This window comes from Henckelia pumila, chromosome 4, assembly GCF_033568475.1.
Source record: "Henckelia pumila isolate YLH828 chromosome 4, ASM3356847v2, whole genome shotgun sequence".
Taxonomy (NCBI): Eukaryota; Viridiplantae; Streptophyta; class Magnoliopsida; order Lamiales; family Gesneriaceae; genus Henckelia; species Henckelia pumila.
Genome location: NC_133123.1, coordinates 159,632,860 through 159,657,521, shown reverse-complemented (window position 1 = coordinate 159,657,521; position 24,662 = coordinate 159,632,860). Strand labels below are relative to the sequence as shown.

At 31.9% G+C, this 24,662-nt stretch overlaps 2 protein-coding genes and 1 non-coding gene across 3 annotated transcripts; all 3 read right to left on the bottom strand.

The window, feature by feature from the left end:
* Nucleotides 1-604: 604 nt before the first annotated feature.
* On the bottom strand, nt 605-764 carry LOC140869847 (U12 minor spliceosomal RNA). Its single transcript, XR_012146838.1, has one exon. It is a non-coding gene; the product is annotated as a U12 minor spliceosomal RNA (small nuclear RNA).
* An 18-nt stretch (nt 765-782) lies between these two features.
* Nucleotides 783-8,169, bottom strand: LOC140863762 (alpha-N-acetylglucosaminidase-like). The gene is made up of 19 exons (XM_073267403.1): nt 7,728-8,169; nt 6,899-6,975; nt 6,330-6,541; nt 6,121-6,242; nt 5,370-5,455; nt 5,130-5,224; nt 4,896-4,977; nt 4,480-4,586; nt 4,337-4,367; nt 3,680-3,797; nt 3,473-3,520; nt 3,233-3,342; nt 2,694-2,796; nt 2,452-2,550; nt 2,229-2,339; nt 1,835-2,082; nt 1,509-1,746; nt 1,348-1,426; nt 783-1,272 (listed from the first exon to the last, which is right to left on the bottom strand). The coding sequence occupies exons 1-19, from the start codon at nt 7,998-8,000 to the stop codon at nt 974-976; spliced, it is 2,538 nt and encodes an 845-aa protein (XP_073123504.1). The 5' UTR covers nt 8,001-8,169; the 3' UTR covers nt 783-973.
* A 4,302-nt stretch (nt 8,170-12,471) lies between these two features.
* Nucleotides 12,472-15,264, bottom strand: LOC140862205 (endoglucanase 5). Its single transcript, XM_073265211.1, has 10 exons — nt 15,055-15,264; nt 14,755-14,967; nt 14,461-14,661; nt 14,263-14,349; nt 13,984-14,148; nt 13,717-13,840; nt 13,455-13,621; nt 13,021-13,357; nt 12,865-12,924; nt 12,472-12,761 (listed from the first exon to the last, which is right to left on the bottom strand). The coding sequence occupies exons 1-10, from the start codon at nt 15,262-15,264 to the stop codon at nt 12,472-12,474; spliced, it is 1,854 nt and encodes a 617-aa protein (XP_073121312.1).
* Between the last annotated feature and the right edge of the window lie 9,398 nt (nt 15,265-24,662).

Genomic DNA, 24,662 nt, shown 5'->3' with positions numbered 1-24,662 from the left:
GTGTGCTTTGATTTTATTTTAAAATTTAAATTGATTTAAAACAAAAATACAATATATCTATACATAATAAATAATATTTATATTTTAGTCATAATTAATTTGAGAATAGATATTTTGTGAGATAGAATAAGATGAGTTTAATGTAAAATATAATAATGAAAGTCTCGTGTAAAACAGGTCGTCTCAATCCATATCTGAAATGAAAAGTAATATTTTTTATATAAATAATAATAATTTTTTATGAGTCAGATATATAAAAGATTCATATCACAAAATCGACCAAAACGATCTCATAAAAATTTTTATTTAAAAAAAAAACAGCAATTAGAAGATACACTCAATCAAATATTGATTTATTCTACCTTTATTGTGTTAAATCGCTCTATGCTATATAAACTTACGAATATAAGTTTTACTAGATTTTGTTATACATATCATAAATCAGATCAAAGTTTGAATTAGAGAATATTTATTTTAGAAAATACATTAACTAATTGCATAATTTATTTATCAGCCTCACACGCAGCTTAATTTTTTAGTTCTATATTTAATTTAATTTAATTATTATTAAAACTTAAAGTTAAGAATTGGGGGTGGGTTTATTGGGAGGCCCGCGCAAGCGAGTTCTGCGAAAGTAAGCAGCGTCAACACCCGGCCAGCCTATAACCCCTCCATAAATTCCTGCACCATTGTATTGGTTATACGGGTGCTGCAGTCAGTTCTCACCAACCACTTTGTTTTCCTTACTCATTAGTTTAAGGCAATTTTTTACGCTGCTAGCATTTCACTTTATATAATACTCACCCTTAAACTTCCTTCTGCTTTTTTCCGATGTGGGACAAATTGACTTACTAAGGACCTAACGACCGAGCTGCTCAGTCAAATGACATATGCTCGAGTACTCGAATTATTAATCGTCTAGCTAGTGCACAAGTACAGCAATATTTGAGCTTAATATTCTTGTAGTTAATTGCTACTTGTATAAAAAAATGTTGGACCTCGAGTGGCCTCGGCTCTTGATCTCACGGGGCTCGGGATCTTTCAAATACTTCTCGTAGAGCCAACGGGATACGTTGAGGGCGTTGCCGTTGCTACTTGTTGGGAAAATGTCCCTGCTACTCTGCCACTCGTTTGTTAGTTTGATCCATTGCTTCCTCCATTCTTTCAGGCTAAAACCGTTGTCCGTCTTTAAGCTCTCTATCAGAAACTTGAAGTAAATAGCAGCTCGAGGACCGTAATAATCCCTCAGAAGTCCACTCCAGTACTTGTTTCCTACAAGAAAAAAACTGATTAATCATTTGAACAGTGGTTGAGTAACAAGAAAATGATAAGAGGGATTCAAAGCACCGTAGTCGCGAAGCAGACTTGCTTCCTCCTCCGTGTTGTCGAACCACATTGTGATTTGAGTTCTTGCATTCCACTCGAACTGTGAAAGTTTAACGGTTCATCAGATTAGAAACAAGTAAACTATTTAGGCTCAGATTCCTCGGAAGGGATGGAACCTATACCTGTTTTCTCTGTTCTTCATTCTGCGCAAGTTTCTTCGCGCTTTCAAGCCAAGGTCCAAGAAGAAATCCCTCATGGCATGCCAAAAGTGTGTCCATATCGTCCACGAGCTGAAGAAATGTTTGGCTAAAGTTAACCACTCCTTGCAGATCACCTAGCTGATATGCTTCAACCACCTTTACGAAAAGCTGATTCGCATACTTTGCCAACGCTTGCCTCGTCAGATCCAAGAGGTCATACCTTATGTTGCCAAATAAGTGAAATAAGCCAGTTTAAGACAAAAAAAAATTAAGTAATAAAGCATGATATGGAGCAAATTATTCGGAACCTGTAAGTGTTACTCTCATAGAGTTGATCCCCGCCTGCGATAAAAAGTTGAAGGGCTCGTATCACTTCGGAGGTGGAATACCATTGATGAGGATGAGTATAAGAGTAGCTTGTTTGTTCGTAAATAGCTCTCCGGCCAAGAATTCGTTTATTTTTGTGGTGTTTTCCAGATAGAGATAGATGAAGGGATGTAAAAATTGAATTAGGATCGACGTCTGGGAAATACATGATAACATCTCTATTCTTGTCCTGTCAAAAATTAGAAAGAACAGTAATTTAGTATGAATCAGACCACAAAAATCAAATAAAAATTGATATGTGATGTCTTTGATGCAACTACTTGAAATTCACAAATAAAAATGAAAACTATAAAATTTGTTAAGACAGCAGCATACATTTAATCCATCTGTGCAGTTATAAACCGTATGATACAAAATGTTCCAGCCATCTTGAATTGATGGGACCAACTTTCCATATCGTCTTTGGGTATACAGTTTTATCCAATTCTGAAAAAATAAGATGGAATCAGAGTCATGGACAGGAGCAACCTCGTACTGTGCATCACAGATGCATCTGCTAAGAATATTTAGGATCTGAGGCACAGAAAAGCCTTCTTACCTTGACATCAACTCTCTTGTTTCGAAATGCCATTTCTGACATAAGATCATAGACAATGGGATTTTGTTCGATACCCTCCATTGACATCCCAACACCGACCTTACATAGAGGAATCGAGTAAGATGAGCAAGATAAGCATAATGATACATTATAAAGTTCATTTGGCTAGTCGTGCAGAGGAGACAGTTCTAGTTCTACTAGGTAAAAATTTCAGTTCCTTGAAAAAAATTTAGTGGACTTGCCATGGTTGAGTTAGCACTGAGGCGAGCATCTATAGGTCCAGATCCCACGTAATCTATAACTCCATACATTTCTATGTTCCCCGCAAAATTGTGCAGCATACACCTGAACAGGTATTACAAGTGAGAAAAAATTGCAAAAATTAAGCAGAAGAAAAAGGCTGATTGAACCTATTCACACTTTTTATTTCTGGTAGGCGATCCTTATCTGCTATCACAGCTTCAACCAATAATCTTAATGCTAAATATCCATTCTAAAAAGAAACTGCAGAACAGTTAAATGATTTTGACACTAAATTAGAAAAACCCATTTTAATATAGTATATTAGCTCTATCGAGTAAAATCATGGGCATGATACGTGGACAAAGCAATCTCGGTTGAATTCAAGAAGAAATGCAAAATATAACACATGCTTTTGACACATTTGAGGAAAATAGCTAATCACGTCAATATTCTTAATTAAAAAAAAAAAAAAACGGACAATTAGAATTCATGGGGAAAGGCGAAGTCCCACACAAAACCAAGAGAAAGAAAGATGTACCATATGTAAGGAACCCCATAGAACTGCTCTGAAGTAGCCCAAACTGGTTTAACTTCAGCGTACAGATCAAGAACAACCAACTTTCCGACAGGAACAGAATGCAGAAGTGCCTAAAAATGGGATAAATTTTATTCTAGATAGGAAGACCCCCAAAAAAACACAGAAGAAAAACCAGAATTTCTCGAGCATGGCCTTCAAAAGAATGACATTCACATTATGAAAGACAAATATTAATTTCACCTTCATCTGTGGAGGCTTCCAAAATGGATCATCAGTAAAAAGCCATCCCTACAGAACATAAGAGAAATTAGAGCATAGTGAGACTTGTGGATTGCACATAAATAAAAAGTACATAACAAGATCTTAGGTATCAAATTGAATAGCATTCACGTGATGCAGGGCTTTGATCGAAATGTAATCGAAGTGATGAAACTTGTATATTGTCACCTGCATCAACCAAACTGCATCAACATCACCACTTTCCATGCCCTCAAAGATTGCAGCAGCTAATGCAGAAATATATTCAGGATCGTCAACCGGAGGAGTGTTTTCGTCAAAAGTATCACTGCATTATTTGTATCGAAAATTCATGAAACAACCATTAAAGACTGTTTGGAGCAGATTACCAGTGTGAAAAAGAATGTAAGTGAATTCATGTTTAATCGATTTTGATCAGGCTACAATGTCAAGCATACGCCAAAAAGGGGGAGGAGATGAGCTACATTACATCGAAAGCTATATGTTAAAACATAAAGACATGCGGTCTTTTAAGACATGCTTATGGCGTCCATGAGATTAAATGAAGCAGCTGTGGAAAGAATACCATTTTTTTTTTCTCGTTCACAATTAGTTATCCACTTTTTTGGTATGGTCTTATACATATATATTTTGTGCATGCAAAAAGAAAACTTATACATGCCCTCAGGGTACTAACTTTTTGGCATGCTGCAACATTTGCAGCTCAGTAAAAGAGAAGTTTATGATCTGGTGACATTTAGATTTGTAAAAGGTGTCATCACCTACTTATATAGGGGAAGCAGATCAAAGAACACGTAAAGTGCGAACTAAGATAGGTTTAGATAGTCGAAGAACAAGCAAATTTACCAGTTATAAATGTGGCTAGTCCTTCCGTATTCTGCACAACATAGGGATATCCAAATGTCAGGAACAATAAGGAACTTTTTTTATATGAGTAGACATATGAAATGCTTACTTGAAGTAAGTCAGTGAAATTTTTTATTGTGTACCTTTCAATTGTTGGTGAATAAAAGCTCTCCCTATTTCAACAAACAAGGGATCTGTTGCATCAAGCAGGTAGGTACAGCACCATCTGGGGTCACTTCCAACGGTATACCTAAAGAATGAAAAATGAATTCTTGAATTAAAAGCACGTACGTATTCAATTTACCATAAAATAGGTTTCAAAAAAGTATCTCATAAGACCGGGTCCAGCAGAAATGCTGGATTTTCAGAACCAAACAATCACCAATAAATATCATGAATTAAACTTCAATAATTGTATCATCCCCTCTACCAATGTCCAATAATCACAAATTTACGTAACATTAGATACCTATTTCAGAGCAGTCAATGAGATAAAATACATGGATCAAGAAACAGTCTATGTTGGCATAATATATGTCATTCAGGAGGCAGCACTTACCAGTTTCCAAGGCGTGTTATTTTGGCTGATGTGTATACACGCTTAAGAGCTGCCGGAACATTGCCGGAGAAGGCTGGCAGGACTGAAATGGAAGTATGAATAGTGAAAAATATGATCAAAAACTTGTTTTTATTCACTGAAAAGCGAAAATATAATAAGAAACTACCAGCAGACTTTGCAAACTACATTCGTTCATTAAAAAATATTACATTTGTGATTTACAATGTGCTGTACCTGGAGTCATTCCTAACTCATACATTCGAGCAAGAATTTTCTTCTGCAGTATCAGTTGTTGATCTAACCAACTTTGTGGAAGTGGTCCTCCCCAGCTGTGATAAAATAGAAAGTTCTCATTACTCATTAGATGGGATAGAGAGAATTAATGTGGCAAATGGAATCGAGTTAATCATGCTATCAGGTTTAAAACAGTGATGGAGAGAACAGTCTGCTTCATATATTACTCTATAAGTTTACCCGTGTAGATTTCCCATGCGCGACCATGCAAGAAATGCCGGACCACCAAAGAAATCATTTAAGTCTCTAGCGCTTATGTTGAAATTCTGCTCAAAGATGGTGCATATTGTTAACCATCAACGTGAGAAAGAAGAATGAAAAGAGTAATACACAACCATCGTGTTTAAATAAAATCATGCATATAGCGAACAAACAAATTGGTTTTAATGATTTAAACTTGGGATTTTCATAAATATTTTTATAGGTAGAATGAAGTTAAATGACTTGTTGTTGCGAGCAATCAAATTTGAGGTCTATATCTATTCATCATTGTAAAATATCATTGGATATCAAATGAAAATGAATACAACATGTGCTAAACTTCACGAAAACAATATTTCCTAGGGATGTTGTTGAGAATTTTAAGATGATGTGAAAACTATTTATTATTCCAATACATGCTGCTTTATTCTCAACTGATTATTTGATCACTGAGGCTTTATTTTATGCAGAATAGATTTTGACGATTAAGGTTGCCAAGTTACGAAAAAATAATATTGACGTTACTCATATATATGTTTTTTTGGATAATATTAAAAAAGATGGGCAGAACTTTTGAACAAACTTCTGTATATCATATTATCGAAGAGTTATTATACTCTTTGTTATTCTTCTTGCTTTACACTTTTGTTCTTTTTATTTATATGATAGATGTATTAATATGATTCTTACACTTTTTTGCATACATTAGCCAAATAGATAATAAAAGTACCTGGAAAACTTTCTGCCAGATGGCTTCTTGACCAGTAAACGCTAAAGGCAGATTAATACCCTGAAGAGCCATCCAGTCTATTTCCTTCTCCCACCTTACCCAGTCCCACCATGCAAATGTATCTTTTAAGGATATAATGGGGATATGAATACCAACACCTATCAGAAAATATTTAAAAGCTAGAAACTATGACGAGGATGAAGGCTTACAGCTTGAGGAAACAGCATTCTGATAGTAGCTCCACGGAGTGAGCCTCTTAATTGTTATCCCAACATTTTGAATACGGGGAAAATATCCAGATTTCGGCATCGAAGATAATTGTGCACCGCCTGTTTTGTCCCAAGATATATGTGCTCCACACCAATATTTAAGGTACCAGTGAAGCCCAGACAAAAGCTCCACCCCAGTAGTTCCACTTATGCTGTGGAAAAACAAACAGTAAAGATAGTTTCTTTTGGGCAATAAACAGGCTTTTGAAGACGGCGAAACAAATTTATAACTGCAGATATCATAACATTGCAACTTAACTTGCAGAATTCCACCAGTTCTGACAAAAGAGAGGCTATTTCTCCAAAAAATTCTGAACATCCTCATGTATTAATCTATTTCTACTCCAATTATGTAAACAAAAAAACTGCAAATTTTCCACCAAGCTCAAGTACATTAACACTAATCTATGCAATAAAATTTCCAACTTGGTTGATGATGACAGGATAGAATGTCCCACACTCCTTGTTCAGTCCAAAACATAACAAAAAGAAACACAACTGACACGTACAAAATTTCCGGAGAACCAATGGGGCTAACACCAGGATGATTGTTTAACTTAAAGCAAGATTCTCCATCACAGGAATCCTGCAAAGCATAAAGAGGAACAGGAGGGTAAAATAAAGTGAAGGGTGAGACATATTCCACGACTTGAAATAAACACTTCATGACCATTACATATTCTCCAGTAAAACCTTGTGCTTTACGTGAAGTAGTACTTTAACTGAGCTATTCAAGGTGCTAAAGCAAATTGTGCGAGACAATGTGCTAAATTGTTTACAATACGAGGAACTTGGATAGCTCAGTAAAAACACTACTTCACCAATGTATTGGATTGAAGGAATTTACCCACCTTGGGTGGTGGATGTAGCATCGAAAGATTTATAATGAATTTGTGGTTGTTCTAAAAAAAAAGAAATTATGTGGTCCTGTTCTACTACGGAAGTATGTAAACGCAAGCCTAGCACAGTTGAACTTTTTTTTTAAAAAAAATGTAGTGTATTGCCCCTCAAACCAAAACCACACTTGGGAAAAAAGCCAAAACACAAAGTTCTACTCTCACACATTTTTTCTTCCACAGGCATTGAGCCATTATGTTTTTTGCTTCCAATAATCCACATGCAAATGGAAACCAATATACAGTTGCATATCTGTTTCTGCATGTAGATATAACAAAGGACCATAAAAAAAGCGAACTTTCGAAATATTCTTTTAGAAAATTACATTTTCATCATCTTTAATCCAAAGAACAGTACCAGTGACTAAATAGAATAGATATCGCAGCTTTAAAGTAACAAAAACACATTAAAATGCTTCAGTTAGGGAGCAAAATCGGGTACCCTGGAGATGATGCTGAACTCAAAGCTCGAAGAATGGGAAGGAATGATGCGGTTGACGGCGGCGTAAACAGCAGAGAGCTGCACAGACGGCGGCGCTCTCTCTCTGTCTTGAATCTCCAGAAGATTCGACATGTACTTCACACCCAGCGTGAAGGAATCGGCCATAGGCGCCGCAAAAGCAAGCAAGAAGATGAATAAGAGAAAACCCATCGGAGGAGGAGCTGAAACAGAGCTGGAAAATGGGAGAGAAGAAGAAAAGGAGGCGGCGGCCATTGTTGAGGAAGCGTAGAAAGGATTCGAAACAGTGGGTGATGATTCGAAGGGGTGCCGATCATTGTATATAAAAATGGAGGCGGAGTTTGGGGAGAATGAGACAAATTGGCACGCCGGCAGAGAGAGAGAGCTGTTGGATTCTTACGTTGAATTCAGACAATCAACCACGAAAAAACCAGAATCATATATATCCATTATATTATACGCATAAAAGGTAAAGACATTATATATACACACACTACTATTGCGAGTGACAAATATAAAAATAAATTAAATAGAGTTTTATAAAAAAAAATATGTAAATTAATAAAATTGGTGATTTTTGGTGAAAACTTTTTTGATTTGAATGCTTTTGTGGATCACATAAGAGAAAAATGGAAAAGAGTGGCATTAACAGATAAAATTAATGGCAAAAAAAAAATTGAAATAAGTTAATTACATCTTAATATTGAATTTATAATAAAAATTTTATTCTCTTTTCTTTTCTTTTATAATTTATTTTATTTTATCTCATATTAGTTCAATTTTTAAAAAAAATACTATTTTACTATTTTTATTTTTTTTTACATAACATACGCGTCGTGTGTGTAACAATCTGCTAGTATACTGTGTATATATCATGTAATTCCAATTCCTAGAATCATATATAAATTTTGAAGAGATTGTATAAAAATTATTCTTGATCAAAACTGAATTAAAATAAGAATAATGCTAGAGGTACAACCAATATATCGTACAACGATATTTACAACAATTATGTCGTGATATTTTGTTATTATCTCGTGAGATTTTGATATGATATCGTGATATTTTGCATTCAATGTATCGTGAGATTTGATAAATTAAAATTTTGTATTGAATTTTTTGTAGTGTAAAAATTGTTGTACAAATTTGGTTGTACATGTAGCTAGGGGTGTGCAATGGTCGGTTTGGTTTGGTTTTAACAAATTTCGGTCCGGTGTTTCGGTCTACGGTTTTTCAAATTCCTAATCCTAAACCAAACCATTTTATTTCGGTTTGGTTTGGTTATTTTTATTACGGTTTCGATTATTACGATTTGAGTAACAATTTGACTTATAAATGAAGTTGTATGTTAAATTATTTAAAATAAATATAATAAAAAACAGTGATCAAAACAAATTTTTGATTATCTTAAAACATCAAAATTAAGTAATAAAAATAGGCATAACTATGATTTTTGTGATCAATTTGTTAGTTATCTTATAGATATCAAAATAAAATAATAATAAATATAACGATGGACGGTTATCAAGTTAGGGATTAACGGTGAAAAGTAAAGAAGAAAGGAGGCAAATCTGAAAAACCTAATGAAAAGAACATATATTAATTATTTTTATTATTTGTTATATTTTAAATGGTCGGTTCGGTTTTTTTGGTTTTTTAAAATTCAAAGTTGTAGACCGGACCGAAAAATCAAAGTTATAAAAAATCAAAATCAGAACCGATCGAAAAACCATTTAAACCGAATAAAAAAATCAAAATTTACGATCTGGTCGGTTTTTTCGGTTTGAACCGTTTAATGCACACCACTACATGTAGCGTTGCTCTTAAAATAAATAATTTCAATTTGATTAAACTGAGATCATGCCTATTTTACCGAGTAATTGACTGGGTGTTTGGACTTTGGATCATCGATGTTGGTCAAATTGAAACTTAATTAAAATGGTTCGAATGATTTAATTTTGGAAAACAAAAAACAAAAAAATAACAAGTGACCAGTTTTTACATTCATAGAATAGTTGACCCAATTACTATATATCGGGAATGAGGAATGCTAAATATCAAAATAATTCATATATATATATATATATATATATATATAGATATAGCCGAAACAAATTAATCTAATTACAAAATATAAGTCTATTTTATTATCCAACTTCAAAATCAAATAATTCTTGTAATAATTCAATGAAATGATACCATGCCAAGATGGAAAATTTATTCCACCTAATATTATTTAGATGTATTATCATATTTCATTGTTTATATAAACATAATTATTTTAAAGTTTTACTACATTTTATTATGCGATATTATTATTATTATTATTATTATTATTATTATTATTATTATTATTATTATTATTATTATTATTATTATTATTATTATTATTATTATTTTTATTTTTATTTTTATTTTTATTTTTATTTTTATTTTTATTTTTATTTTTATTTTTATTTGCATTTGTCAAGTATTCTTGGGGTGGCAAAACATTGATGGCCATGCCTGTAATACCAAATTAGACAATTAGTATCACATTGACCTCACAAAAATTCACTTTATTTGGTATGTTGTCCACTTCTTTGGCTTTTAACATCTCCTTTGTCCAAGAATCTTTCTTCTTAAATATAGAAGACATAAATAAAACTAAAAAGGAAAGTGAAGAAAACCCATAATTTGAAATATGGCATTTCTTGAAGTTTTAAATATTCAGGTGAGTTATTTGCACCAAACACCCCTGTGAAATATTGAAAAATGCACATTTCTTCCCTGTGAAATTTTAATAGACATCTTCAACCCCAATCTTTTAAAAAATTAGCACACTCGTCCATTCAGATGAGTGATTGTTGCGCACGCGCTCCTCATGCGACTGAGCAAAGATTTTGAAATTTTTTTTGCACCAAATACCCCTGTGAAATAATAAAAATGCATATTTGACTATCGTAAAAATAATTTTTAAATCTATTCAACTCATAATACATTATTTTTATTAAAATCTAATTATAAAATATTAGCAAACACTTTTTGTTTTATTAATTTTATTTTTAATTTTAAATTTATTATGATTATATAGTTATTTTTTAAAAAATATTATTATTTTATCTTGTTATCATTATTTTATTAAACTTTTTTTTTGTTTCCCAACTTTTCAATTAAAAATGCATTCATAAACAAGATTTAAATACCTAAAAGTACCAAAATATTAAATCAAAATGATAATTTCATGCATATTACTTTTCAATTTAGGATTATAGATTTTTAAACCAAAATCTAAATTTTTTAAAATGCATTGCATAATTTGCATTAAATAATAATACACAATATTTATTAGGATTTAATTATAAAATATTTTTTCAAACATTTTTAATTTTATTTATTTTAATTTTTTAATTTAAATTTATACTTTTTAATTTATTTCTAAAAAAATTATTACTTTATCTCGTTATCATTATTTTATCAAATTATTTCGTGTTTTCAACTTTTTCATTAAACATGATTCATAAATAAAGATTTAAATATCTAAAAATACCAAAATATTGAACCAAATGATAAGTTCATGAATGTTACTTTTTCGATTTAGAATTATATAAGCATGTTATTTTTTTTATTATTTATTACAAATTGTGCAATGCATATTCTCAAAAAAATTAAATTTTGGTTCAATAATATATAGTCCTAAATCGAAAAAGTAATATGTTTAAACTTATCGGTTTATTTCAATATTTTAGTACTTGAAATTATTTAAATACTTGTTTATGAATACATGTTTAATGAAAAAGTTGGAAACTAGAAGAAAGTTTAATAAAATAATGATAATAAGATAAAATAATAATATTTTTTAGAAAATAATTATATAATCATAATAAATTTAAAATTAAAAATAAAATTAATAAAACAAAAAGTGTTTACTAAATATTTTATAATTAGATTTTAATAAAAAATTGTGTATTATGGTTTGAATAGATTTAAAAATTATTTTCACAGAGGTCAAATATGCATTTTTTATATTTTATAGGGGTATTTGGTGCAAAAAAAAATTATCAAAATCTTTGCTCAGTCGCATGAGGGGTGCGTGCGCAACAATCACTCATCTGAAGGGTCGAGTGTGCTAATTTTTTAAAAGGTTAGGGTTGAAGATGCCTATTAAAATTTCACAGGAGAGAAGTGTGCATTTTCAATATTTCACAGGGGTGTTTGGTGCAAGTAACTCTATTTAGATTCCCATTTGTTGTTTATGCTAATCAAGAGAAGGTATAAACAAAATATCGCCTTCTTAAATCAATAATTTTTATATTTTATTATATGCAATTTCATTAAAATTATTAATTTTTTGGACAATATTATATTATCAATTGATCCTAGGATAAGGGAAAAAAAACAGCCGTATAGGATTGATTTCGTTTTAAGTCAATATTTGATTGTGAATATTTGAGAACCACAAGCGCCTAAAAAAATAAGCAAGAGATGAATTTGAATATCTTTCATCTAAGTTATCTAAACAATAAAAATTCATTCGAAAGAACGAATTTCAAATGAAATGCACCGGAGTATATGAATGGATATATGATCAGTGAATCCAAGCATTTCATTACATATACAGTCTCTTAATTATCATGACATTTCATCCACTTTTCAGCATCATAACAAGAAGAAAAATGTTAAGAAACTCAATCCAAAATCATGGGCATCAAATTATATATGTTTAAAATTTTTATCAAGATTTGTGTTAATGATAGCTCAGAACTGAAATCTTGGCCTGAGGACCACCTTGAACATATACAAAAGTGCATTGAGAACCAGGCTCCAACACTTTGATCCATTCAGGGAACTGGTAAGTGTTCTTCTCCTGTGTAGGGGACAGCCCCCACAATGGCCCTGATAACTGTTCAAAGCCAAGCTTCAGCTCTGTGATCGGCTGCTTCGAAACGTTCTTCACTATCACTTGGTGTCGATAGTACGTCTCTTTGCCTACTCCCCATGAGCTTGTTATCGAGTGAAGAAACTCAACAGGGATACCTGCAAGGAACAATGGATATATGTTGTCTATGAATCACCCGATCGGAATATAAGATGTCGATTATGCTCTATGTACTAATGTTGTGTGCTTCTTAGTTCTTACCTTTTGGTGAGTTGCTCTGAGTACTACTGTATGGTTTTGGTTGTTCTTGATGGTATGAACCTGCTGGTTGAGGCCAACGAATTCGGTCAAGCTTCGTTATATTCATGTTGAGATTAAAGTTTTAGTTTTTCTTGATAGTTTCTGGATGTCATTTACCTGTAGAATCTTGAGGCAGGCTGTGGAGCTTGGAGAAAAGTCCTACAAGTGGGGCATTGCCTGATATAGTTGGCTCAGTTTGTTCGTAATTAGACCTGTCGTCTGTGAATTCGTCGTTGACATTCGGTCCTCCAACCAATGCGCCATGTATAACATTAGGATCGGCTTCAGGGCGTTTGTACCAAGTCTCGAATCCTTCCACACATCCAACCGTGGCCTGGAGGACGGAAATGGAGGCGATAGAAGCGCCTCTGTGATGAACATGCACTGGATAGTTCGGGCCGTAGCCTACCAAGTAACTCAATGACTTGGGATTCTTGCCAAGAATATAATCAGCCTGTGCAGATGGTAGTCATAGGCATGAAATCAACAGAGTTTAGGAGAAAGAAAGAACTCTAACAACGGCGAAAGTGGGGGCGATGTGGTATTCGTACTTGCGATTTTGCGAAGTTGAGGAGATCTTGAGGTTGGATTTGTGGGGCATCAGGGCAGCTGACTACATTTTTTGCCTTTGCAAGATAGTCAGAATAAACAGCAAGGAGAAATGCAGCAGAGGAAGAATACTGAAGATTGTTCCACTCATTTATATAGACAAGGCCACCTGAAAATCATGGTTGAGTTGGGGAAACTCATTTCTTAAACTAAAAATGATTGAAATTTATTCAAAAATTTTTAATAGTTAATGAATATACTGACCAGGAGTCAGGGGCACATTGTAGCCATCATTCTTTTGAAGACAAGAACAGGTGAAGTAATCGGCTTTGGCGCGATATCCTTGGAGTATTGACGAGTATTGTCCTCCAGCTCCATCCAACAAAATCTGCACAAAATATATAAACTCACTGATAATGTGATCGAATGTTTGTCGCTTTAGTTTGACAGCTGATTCTAGAAACGTGTGCGAATCAGTTTAAACACCACATTTTGACTGTTATCTTCATATGCTAGAAACATCGAGTATACCTTTGAGAGAAGAATCTGAACTCCAGCATATTTGTTGTCCCATGAAAATTGCTTGACAGCCATTCCAGTTCCTCCCAAGGAGGCACAGTTATCCGCGACGTATTTCAAATAATACTCGTCGTTTGTAGCTCTATAAAGCCATGCTGCTGCCCATAAAAGCTCATCCTAATCACAATATCAAGAAAAAGATCAGAGGATCAAAAGCAAGAAAAAGAAACAAGATCGATTTTTCGGTAACTCGACCAATATAGACTATAAAATAGAGAGATCACAACTCACAAAATAGCCAGATGAAGGGTAGAATTGCTTGGCTGAGTCAATGGAATTATCATAGAGTCCCCTGAATTCATCCGCAAATGAGAAAAGCTGGGAAGAACAAATGCAGAGAAAGGAAATCAGATAACACCATGCATTTTGAATTTAACTTTACATTTCTGTGGACTTGAAAACAAAAAAACTAAATGAACAAATGCCAACCTGTTTTGCATGTACTAACAGAAGGTTAGAGTATGCAGAATCATAGTTCAAGAAAGCTAGGGAGGCCGCAGCAAAGGCGGCTGCGGCTTCTCCGGCAAGGTCGGATCCTGGATGTTCAGGGTCTAGCCTGTATCCAGTCCTTGGCGTGCTCATGTCCTCCGCGCGTTCCCAACAGTAATGATCTGATACCCCGTCTCCTACCTAGACACGAAAGTATAATCTCCGCTACGACATGTGAGATACAACTCATATGAAAAGCAACAATTTGACCAAGAAAATGCAGAAATCTGGTACCTGTGCCCAAAGAACATTTGGTTGGGGGTGTGCCTTGATGAAATATTCAGTTCCCCATTTGATGGCTTCCAAAGTGTTTCCCAACTGGTTGAGAGAGAGCAGCTCTTTGTTGAAATCAATGGCTGCCCATGAAAGCATTGTGACACCAAATGCCATTGGTAGGCCAAATTTTACATGATCTCCAGCATCATAGTACCCTCCAACCAAGTTCACCTGAACATGAAACATACATGGACGGAGTCGAAATCATTACATAGTTTTATTCATTTCAAAACCAAGAAAAAGGGGAGGAGGTTTTACCCCTTGATCATAACCATCACGTAGCCCCGAGTCACCACGCCAGTTCACGCGTTGGCTCATAGGCAGTTTACCGGACCGTTGTGCCTCGAAGAACAACAGACTCTTGTCCAGGGCGGCGCCATAGTCGAAAGCTTGTACTGTGGCTACATCCAAGGCAAATGAGCAAACCAACAAGGCAAGAATGGCATATCCTGGTGCCAAAGTGGCCATGTTTGATTTTCTTGTATGTTTTTTGGGTAATCTTGTGAACTCTTCCTAATGTGACATATATATACATTTTAAAGGGAATGTAAGAATTTTGGAAAATTGGTAATTAATTTGATATTATAAAAGATATAATAATTATAATAAAGTAGGAGAGGCCAATGGGTGGTAGCCTCCACGTTGTGGAAATTAAGGAATTGGAATTCATTTTCAAGATTGAGCTCCCCACGTTGTGCTCAATGGTTATGTTTAATTTATTAAATTGACACTTAGAGGGGAAAGTGTAATGAGGGGGGATTTTGATGCATAGAGCATAAATTATATGCATTTGTAATATTTTAATATAATGAATATTTATGTAAAATAAATATATGTTATATTTTCTAGAATATTCTTTCATTTTGTGACTTTTTTTTTTTTATAGAGATCTTGGATTTTTGTCATTTCGTTGGGGTATTTTGTGAAGCCAAATTGGTGAATTTGTGTAAATTATTTTATTTTTTTTATTTGTCATTGGTTTATGTAATTTCATAAGGGGCATATCTTGTGAAGTACATTTTTTTTAAAAAAAAATTCAAGAGAAAATGAATTTTTGTAATTTGGGATGTGTATTTATTTGAAATTTTATTGGTGTAAGTAATATAATATCAATAAAGGTCACACGCGTAGTTTACCTGGTTAGCATGACTTGCAAACTAGTACACTAGTTTCATGGTTTATCAGTACACACGAAAAATTAACGGTTGTAGATCACACATACTACAATAATAACAAATACTATCGGCTCACTTGGATTTCTAAAAAAATAAAATAAAATAAAAAATTCGATCGAGCCCTACAAAATTTTGAAGAGAGAACTTTTTTTAATTGTGGTAATAAAAATCTAATGTTTGGCTGTGCAATGAGACGATGAATGATAAAATAATAATTAAATGATAAAGAATAAATAATTATTTTTTAACTCTAATTATTTAAAACCCAAATCAAACCAGTACAGAATTACACCAAAAATCAAAATATCAAAATTATTGTAGGGAGATTTTGGGCCGGATTGCATCGTGCATGCTTGAGCCATGAAGTGTAAAAATTATGGGCCACTAATATCTCAGAGAAAGTTTGGGCCAAGCAATACCTGTTCCGATATGATTTGGGCCTTCCTTCCTTAGCCCCTAATGACAATTTTTGGATTCGACTTAGTAATAGCATACTTTATTTGGGTTATTTCAGAAAAACCTGTACTTTTTTTTAGTAAACAATTTTTTTATTAAATATTTCCTTTTTCTTTTTCCTTTTTTTTTATTGACTCGTTTGACCCACAATTTACACTGGCACATAAATGCATGGCACCTGGTAACATGAAATTGATTGATTTGTCTATGAATTAATTATGACTCATGAAGATCATAGGATATATGGTTTAGGATAATTAAAACATTGAAATTATTGTATATAGGAAACAATAATGTACTTGACCTAGCAAAAACCTTTCGGCAACATGACATGAATTTAAGTCGTGACATGTTGATTCTAGCTAGTCTATGGTTTATAATTTCGTGTCGATCCATAATGACACACTAATTCTAGTCTTAGCTTATATGATCGTCAAGGGTGTGAGCATGTCGTATTAAATCGTCATACAATAAGTATATTTGTCAACCACTTGGATTCGATATTTTAATTCAACGAATAAATCTTTTGTAAGACGGGTCAACCGTGTGGTCGTTTCCGTATTAAAAAAAAGTAATACTTATTTCATTAAAAGTAGTATTTTATCATGAATGACACAATTGAAAGATTCGTCTTACAAAATTTATCCATAAAACTGTGTCATGAAATTTTGTGTTTAACGAATATATTCTTCTCTTGTTTGAGTGACATACTAGTGATCACTATAAATGTAAAAAACACGATAGTTTGTAATTTGGTCATCAATTTCATATATAGAGTAAATTATAACCAATAAACCCAACCCTGTGTTTTATTCATAAAAATAACATTATCTATCTATTGAAATATGTATAAGAGGCCTAAATTTAAGATGAGGGTGTAAAAATAAAATTTACACAAAAATTTCATAAGAACGTCTCATGAATCAAATTTATAAAATGAATTTTTTATCAGATATTTTTTTTATCTCAAAAATATATATTTTCATTTTAAATATGAACAACGTCAACCCTCAAAGAAATCTACAGAAAAATGCAAGACATAAGGAAGCCTAAAAGACAAAAGACAGACATGACACCAAAAAATATTAGTCATTTTTCTTAAAATTTGAGACTATTTATTTTCAAATGCATTGGTTGGGATATTCCAATATATTTATTATCATCAACCATTGACCGGACAACAATACCCTACAACGTCGACTAAGGTCATGTCAAATATAGCTTTAGATATAGGACATTGAGTCAGCAAATTTAGGAGAAATTATTAAGAAACAAAATGATTTCAATTTCGAAATTGAATTTTGTAGTTCGATCTATATTTACAAGCTTGAATATATATATATAGGAATTTTCAGCTGCCCAACCATATTTTTTCATCTGATTCGCGACCATTAAAACTCGGTAGTGGGTTTTAGTAATGCAAAAAAAAAAAAAAAACCAAAAATATTTCAATTAACTTCAGTTTCTGAATTAATGTATATATCACGATGTTATGATCCTATAAAGATATCCCTCTCATGCTCAAGTTGTCATATATATAAGAATTTTCAGCTGCCCAACCATATTTTCTCATCTGATCCGCGACCATTAAAACTCGGTAGTGGGTTTTAGTGATGAAAAAAAAAAAAAAAAACCAAAAATATTTCAATTAACTTCAGTTTCTGAATTAATGTATATATCACGATGTTATGATCCTATAAAGATATCCCTCTCATGCTCAAGTTGTCTTCTAGCTTGTTGCAGTTTATTCATTCCCACAGGTCATTTACATAGAGTCAAGCTCAACAGTGGTGATAAGTTATTTTTATATATTAAATTAATTTGTGTGTGGAATATCAAATATATATATATATATATTGAAATAATAGACTTGGTCCCGACAAATTTATACGATATTGACTTTTATTATCTAGCAGTTCTTCTTTCTTTCTTTTTTTTTGGAGGGAGAGGAAAAAACAGTTGTAACTTGTAAGTAATAAACAGTTGGAACACAATATTCTCAGGACCAAAAAAAAGTTATACAATATTGATTTTTATTATCTAGCAGTTCTTAGTATAATTATTAATTGTAGATAATAAGCAGTTGGATACAATATTCTCAGCATCAAAGTAGTCAATTTATTATTTACTCGTCTTAATTTTGAAACAAAAGCATCTTATGGTCAACTTGATAATTAATTAACATATACTGACGGATGAAATTGTATCTTTTTTCTCGTAATGTGCATGTTTATCAATTTGGTCATCATGTCGGAAAATTCCAGATTTTAGACACTAATCTCTCTCTTCATTTTAATCTTTTATTCCCGGATCGGAGTAATGATGTGATATCAAACACATCGAAAACACATCATATCTTACATCATCATTTTTCAAAGTTAGCTAAATATTTTATTAAAAATTATAAAATTGAAAAAAAAAATGTAGTAGACTAAAAACCGTAAATGGTCTGACAACATGACCACTAATCAGAAAAGAAAATGTGTAAACTACATGAAAAAAAAATGTAATTTTCCCTATATCGAACAAATTTATTTTTATATATAATATTTAGATATTCATATTTAGAGAGTGTTTGTAAAAAAAATATGTTTTTTTTATAAGTGATTAAACTTATAAATTATGAAAAATGAAGAAAAAGCTAAAATCAAAAGTAAAAAGCTAAAATCAAAGCTGAGTAGTTATTTATAAATAAGTGATTATAGTGATTTTGGCGTTAATTTTTTTTATTACTATAATCACTTTTGGAGAATCATAATCATCATATGACTAACTTTTGAATTTCAATTAAGTTAAATATAAATTAACACATAATATAGGTTTAAAAAACACACGATAATGATTTTTTTAAGTCAAAATCTAACAATAAATTTTTTTATTGATTGCAAACACTCTTTTGATTTATATACAATATATACAAATAAAAAAAATGATTTCTACTTTCAAAATAATAATATTATTAATGATTCCTAATAGATAGGTTTAGTTAGTTAGGTTTTAGTAAGATTTCCTTAGCCTAATTATATAATGTGTGTGTATGTATAAAACTAATATGAAATCATATTGCGGCCTAAATTTAAAATTAAAGCATTGGAGTTTATCCGATATTCCAGAAATGGCCAGAGTCTAAAAGAAGTAATATTGGAGCTAAGATATGCTGACGGAACTTAAGATTCACATTCGAAAGTGTCATTTTAAGCAAGTGTTGCTTTTTTAAAATTAAAGTTAAAAAGTAATAAATATTTTAATCTTTGTGTAGCTTCGAAATATTGGAGCTACTGTTCAGACAGAAACATATCTGAAATTTATAATATTATTCCACGATTATCTTCAATATAATTAGTGTGAGGTCATAACAGTGTATATGACGATTGCTTTTGGGGTGAGTTGCAATAAAATATAAATCAGACTAAATTTTTTATATATATAATTTACCCTTTCTTGTTAACTAACAATGCTTGAAAAATTATAACTTGTGGTAGCCGTTTACCAAAAATATGTTTAAACCATATTAGAATATGTCTCCATCTCATTTTTTGCAAAAACAATTATTACACCTCAACAATTTATTTTTCAAAATTTGCGCTTATTTCAGTCCATGAGAATCGAACATATTATCTTAGTTCTTATATCAATTATCAGTTTTAGTTAGAAAAAAAAACTATAATAGTTGCACAACTCTAATATTTTAAGTTGTACGTGAACCAAGCTTTAGGTGCCTAGCTCGATTGTTCTTTCTTCAGAGATAATTATTGTGCCCAACATAAATATTAATTAAGTATTAATGACTAGATTTTGCTTTATTGTTCTAGTTTTAGTTTCAATATACTCCGTAAAAATTATATCAAGAAAACAAAAATACTTTTGGGAGGACAAAATGTAAATACTTCATTGAAAAAATTGTTATTTTCTTTCACTGACATAAAATATCGAGATTGCTAAAAAATTCTTATGAAAAATGATTTGTTAACTCGCCACATTTTCAAATCTTAAGCACACTCAACTTTGTAGGCACATGATTTTAGGGGTTCGTGCGCTCAATATTTAAAACTGAAAAAGTTGATAGAACACATTTTTTTTTCATTAAAAGTTCTCGATAATTTCGAAATTTCATAAAGATAAGTAATATATGCAATTATCCCTTCAAAACGTAACAAAAAAATTGGTGAACTTGCTTTCTCGACCAGAATTCGAATGTGTGAAATTAAAGCATTAATCCATTAAATCTGCACAGCTGTATTTACTTTACATATTTGATTAGAATATAATGACAAAGACAAGTCGAAATAAATCCTGCTTAATATTAAATTAATTGTCGAAACCAAACGCAAATTGACTAAAGGAGGCATCTTTTGGGCGAAGCAGAACGGATGGTAAATGTCTAAATCAGTGTACTAATCATAATTATACAACTAATTAAGGTAACAAACAAATTAGTTAATCAATAAATTACGTCAAGATACCCGAAAGTCCTCAGTTTTTAAGATAATTACATATATTGTCTTGTCAATTACGTATCTTTGTTAGACAAGGGATGCTTATAGATCGGATTTGGTCTCTTGGTTTGTGACCTTCTCGTATAAGGTCGTTTGTTGGATCGATGAGATTGTGTAGATAATAATATTATGATTAAGACATAGAATGGTATAATTTGATTGATATGTTATAATAATTAATGTCTTGATCAGTGTGACGTAAATAAACACTATTCATTTGATTGGATTAATATCAATAAAGATGAATTTAAACCAACCAAAACAACCTTATTTAATTAGTAATTTACTTAACATACAAATCTTTACTATATTATATTTATCATGTGATTTTGACGAAAAAAATAATATATTGATGTATGATTTTGAAAAAAAAAATTACTTTTAAGAGTATCATTTTGTTGAGTCCCTGGTTATGATATAAATAATTAATGAGTCCAATAGTAAATTTGTGGGAAGCAATGAGTCCAATGGTTAACGGGTCTCGAACTTGAAATTTGTTCTGTTTTAGGGATATATAGACAGTGTTTATGAGAGTTTTTAAAAATCATTTTTCAGTTTTTTTAACAAAAAATTGAAAATTTTGTTAAGAAAACACTGTGAAATGCTTCCTAAAAACTCTGTCAAACAATATCATAGTGTCATTAGACTTTAGACCAAGAGGTTTGTGTCTGATTGTTGGTATGGTTGGTAAATAGCTGTGAATAATTGCATACACTACTCATATAAAATCATGTGATTGTTGAAAAGACTATTTGAATATTAACACTTATTGTTTTTAAATAAGAGGTTATGTGTTCAAAATATGAGGACGTAAGTGCTCAAGATTCAAAAACTCGTGATATAATAGATCTTTTTTTTACATAAAAAGTTTTTAGCAACATCGATATTTTACGAATGCGATATTAACCCATATGTTTATGGTATTATAATTATGAATAAAGGTTAATTTAAGAGAATCTTATTTACCTCTAGTATACCAATCATTTGCGGGAAAAAGTGTCAATCAATGGTGAAAAAACAGAGTGCATGTGAATTGCGAAGCGACATTTTAAGAAAGTGCATGAAGAGACACTTCGTTTATGTTCTAATCTCTTCTCGGATGTGCTCTTTGGAGTTGAAAGTGTTATTTCTTTTATTTTTTAAATGGTGAAAAGAGAAAGCAGCCATCACTAAAAAAGGAAAGTGTGATTTCTCAAAACTTCGTAAAATTTATTTCAACTTCATTAATTTATCTAATCAATTAAATTGATTACTTTTTTTCTAATAATCAAGTCCTAAACAACGTGGCGTCTGGGTTGGATTGGAATTATTTGCAATGGGCAAGACAAACTCAGAGAAGTGGAAAAGGCTTGTCTTCCACTTTATAAGAAGTCAAATGTGATGAATGATAATTTGGTAAAATTTTCTTTTGTTGAGTTACAGATTCAACATGAAGTGTCCTTTTTCTTGGCATCCATTTCATCCTCCATTGTTCCCTTTGAGCCGAGCCCGAAATTGACGTCGAGTTGGGTCGTATTTGGCTTCATCATATCGATTGTTTTTATTTTATTTTATTTTTATAATATAATCGAGTAAGAGAGACTGAAAGAATAAAAATACTGAGTCTATTGATCACCATTTCTCCCGTATATAAGAAATATAATATCATCGAGACTAAAGACTTTTAACTCATTTAGATTCAATTCACTTTTGAGTGAATGTTTGCCTATATATTAAGTTAGACTATGTACATCTCCAATCCAATATTACTTTAGCGTAAAACACCAAAATAGTGTTGTGGTATTTTGCTCCAATCTCGCACTATTTGGTGCAACACTGTAGCAAAGATATCTTGGGTTTAGGTTTCATTTTTTTTTTTTCGATTATTTATTATATTTGTTATGGTTTTGTTTTATTTGTTCATGTAATGTATTTTATAAATGTTTAATAAAGGGAAAATAAGTTTTTTGTCCATTAACTTTTTCATGTTTTGGTTTGAGAATATAGTCAAAATGGTCCTGTAAGTTTGCTCATTTTGTGTTTTGGTCCTGTAAGTATTTAATTTTGTGTTTTGGTCTTATAAGTTAAGTTATAATTGGTTTTTAGTCTTTTATTCATAGAGTATTGACGTGACATCAGAAAATATCGACGTGACAGCTAAAAATTCTTGAGTGACATTGAGAAATGATGATGTGTCTATTGTGGTATCAACAATTAAATGCTATATTTTCAAAACCGGACTGTACCGACCGGTTTAACCGGTTCGATCTGAAACCGGTCACTGATTTGATCTGAAACACTCCAAAAACCGTTTTAACAGTTGAACCGATAGAACTGGTCAAGAACCGAAAAATTGGTTTTTCGAATTTTTTTTAAAAATTTAGTTTTTTTTATATTAAAACCTTAATTTAATATTTTATTATATATATACATGATTATTTGAAATTTTTTCTTCGTTAAAAATATTATTTGTTAATATTAGAGTTCATAATTTTTTTGAATATATTTATATAGCTATTTAGTTTTCAAAATACGATATATATATATATATATATATTTCTATTTATATAAAATTTTTAGGTTTTTATAATTTAAAATATATTATTAATTAATAATTATATTATATTATATAAACGATTTTCCGATTTGACCATCTGGTTAAAACATTCCAACCAGTTGGACCGTTTTTTTTTAGGTTAGATCGATTTGATCATCGGTTCGATTATAAATTAAAAATATTGCTTAAATGAAAAATGACTAAAAACCAAAATATAACTAAATTTATAGGACTAAAATCCAAAATTGAATACTTACAGGACCAAATCACAAAACAAGCAAACTTACAGGACTATTTTGGCTATTATCCGTTTTGGTTTTGGTCTATTAACTTTTTCGATGTGGGTTTTGGTACACTAACTGTTGAATCCGATATTTTGGTGATAACAAACAACAACTCATTGTATAGGAATGTGCTGCCAACCATTGTATTTCAGGAACCTACTACAACTTCTACCGAAAGCTTGTCAACCGCCTTTGCTCTCGACCGGCTGAAGTCACAAGCCTATCAACTGGCTATCAAAACCAGCAGAGGATAAATCTATCTACCGGAAGCTTGTCAACCGCCTTTATCTCTCGACCGGTTGAAGTCACAAGCTTATCGACTGGTTATTCAAACCAGCAGAGGACAAATATCTCTACCGGTAGAATGCCAACTGCCTATCTAGATATCTCGAGACAAGTACCTGTGACAAGATGTTCTTTGCAGGATCTTTTATTAAAAGCAGAACCGGCGTTTCAGAAGATTTGTTGACTCCTGCAAATCAAGACAACAGGTTGTACCAAAATGGCAAAAACACAGAATGACTGCAGATAAAGCATTCGACCGTTTATTCCAGTTTTGGACCCTGGAAGTTGTCTGCAGTGTACGATCCTCATGCAGAATCATCAATGCATTTATGAGCATTAAATGTGCATTCAATGCAGCATCAGAACGTTCAAAATAAAGACGTTGATGATTGACCTATATAAAGGGAAGATTGCTCAAACAACAATAAGAAGTGATACGAGACAACGAAGAGAGACAAGCAACTCAGAAAAATTTCAATCACTTGACTAATATCAGAAGTCCTCATCTGATATACTTGAGCACACTTACAAGATCATTCATCTGCTGCTCAAATAAACCCTCGCCTACAGTTCACATATCTGATCGTCAAGGATCATCCTAGGGTTTTCAAGCCTCTCGACCGCTCTGCAGTCT

Excerpts from the sequence above, each read along its gene's own strand:
- LOC140862205 (XM_073265211.1), bottom strand. The coding sequence starts at position 15,264 with ATGGCCACTTTGGCACCAGGATATGCCATTCTTGCCTTGTTGGTTTGC. Across the intron at positions 13,622-13,716 it reads CAATGTGCCCCTGACTCCTG|GTGGCCTTGTCTATATAAAT; the intron begins GTCAGTATATTC and ends CATGATTTTCAG. Across the intron at positions 13,358-13,454 it reads TCAACTTCGCAAAATCGCAA|GCTGATTATATTCTTGGCAA; the intron begins GTACGAATACCA and ends CCATCTGCACAG.
- LOC140863762 (XM_073267403.1), bottom strand. The coding sequence starts at position 8,000 with ATGGCCGCCGCCTCCTTTTCTTCTTCTCTCCCATTTTCCAGCTCTGTT. Across the intron at positions 4,978-5,129 it reads TGAGTTAGGAATGACTCCAG|TCCTGCCAGCCTTCTCCGGC; the intron begins GTACAGCACATT and ends CTTCCATTTCAG. Across the intron at positions 3,343-3,472 it reads GGAAGCCTCCACAGATGAAG|GCACTTCTGCATTCTGTTCC; the intron begins GTGAAATTAATA and ends TCCCATTTTTAG.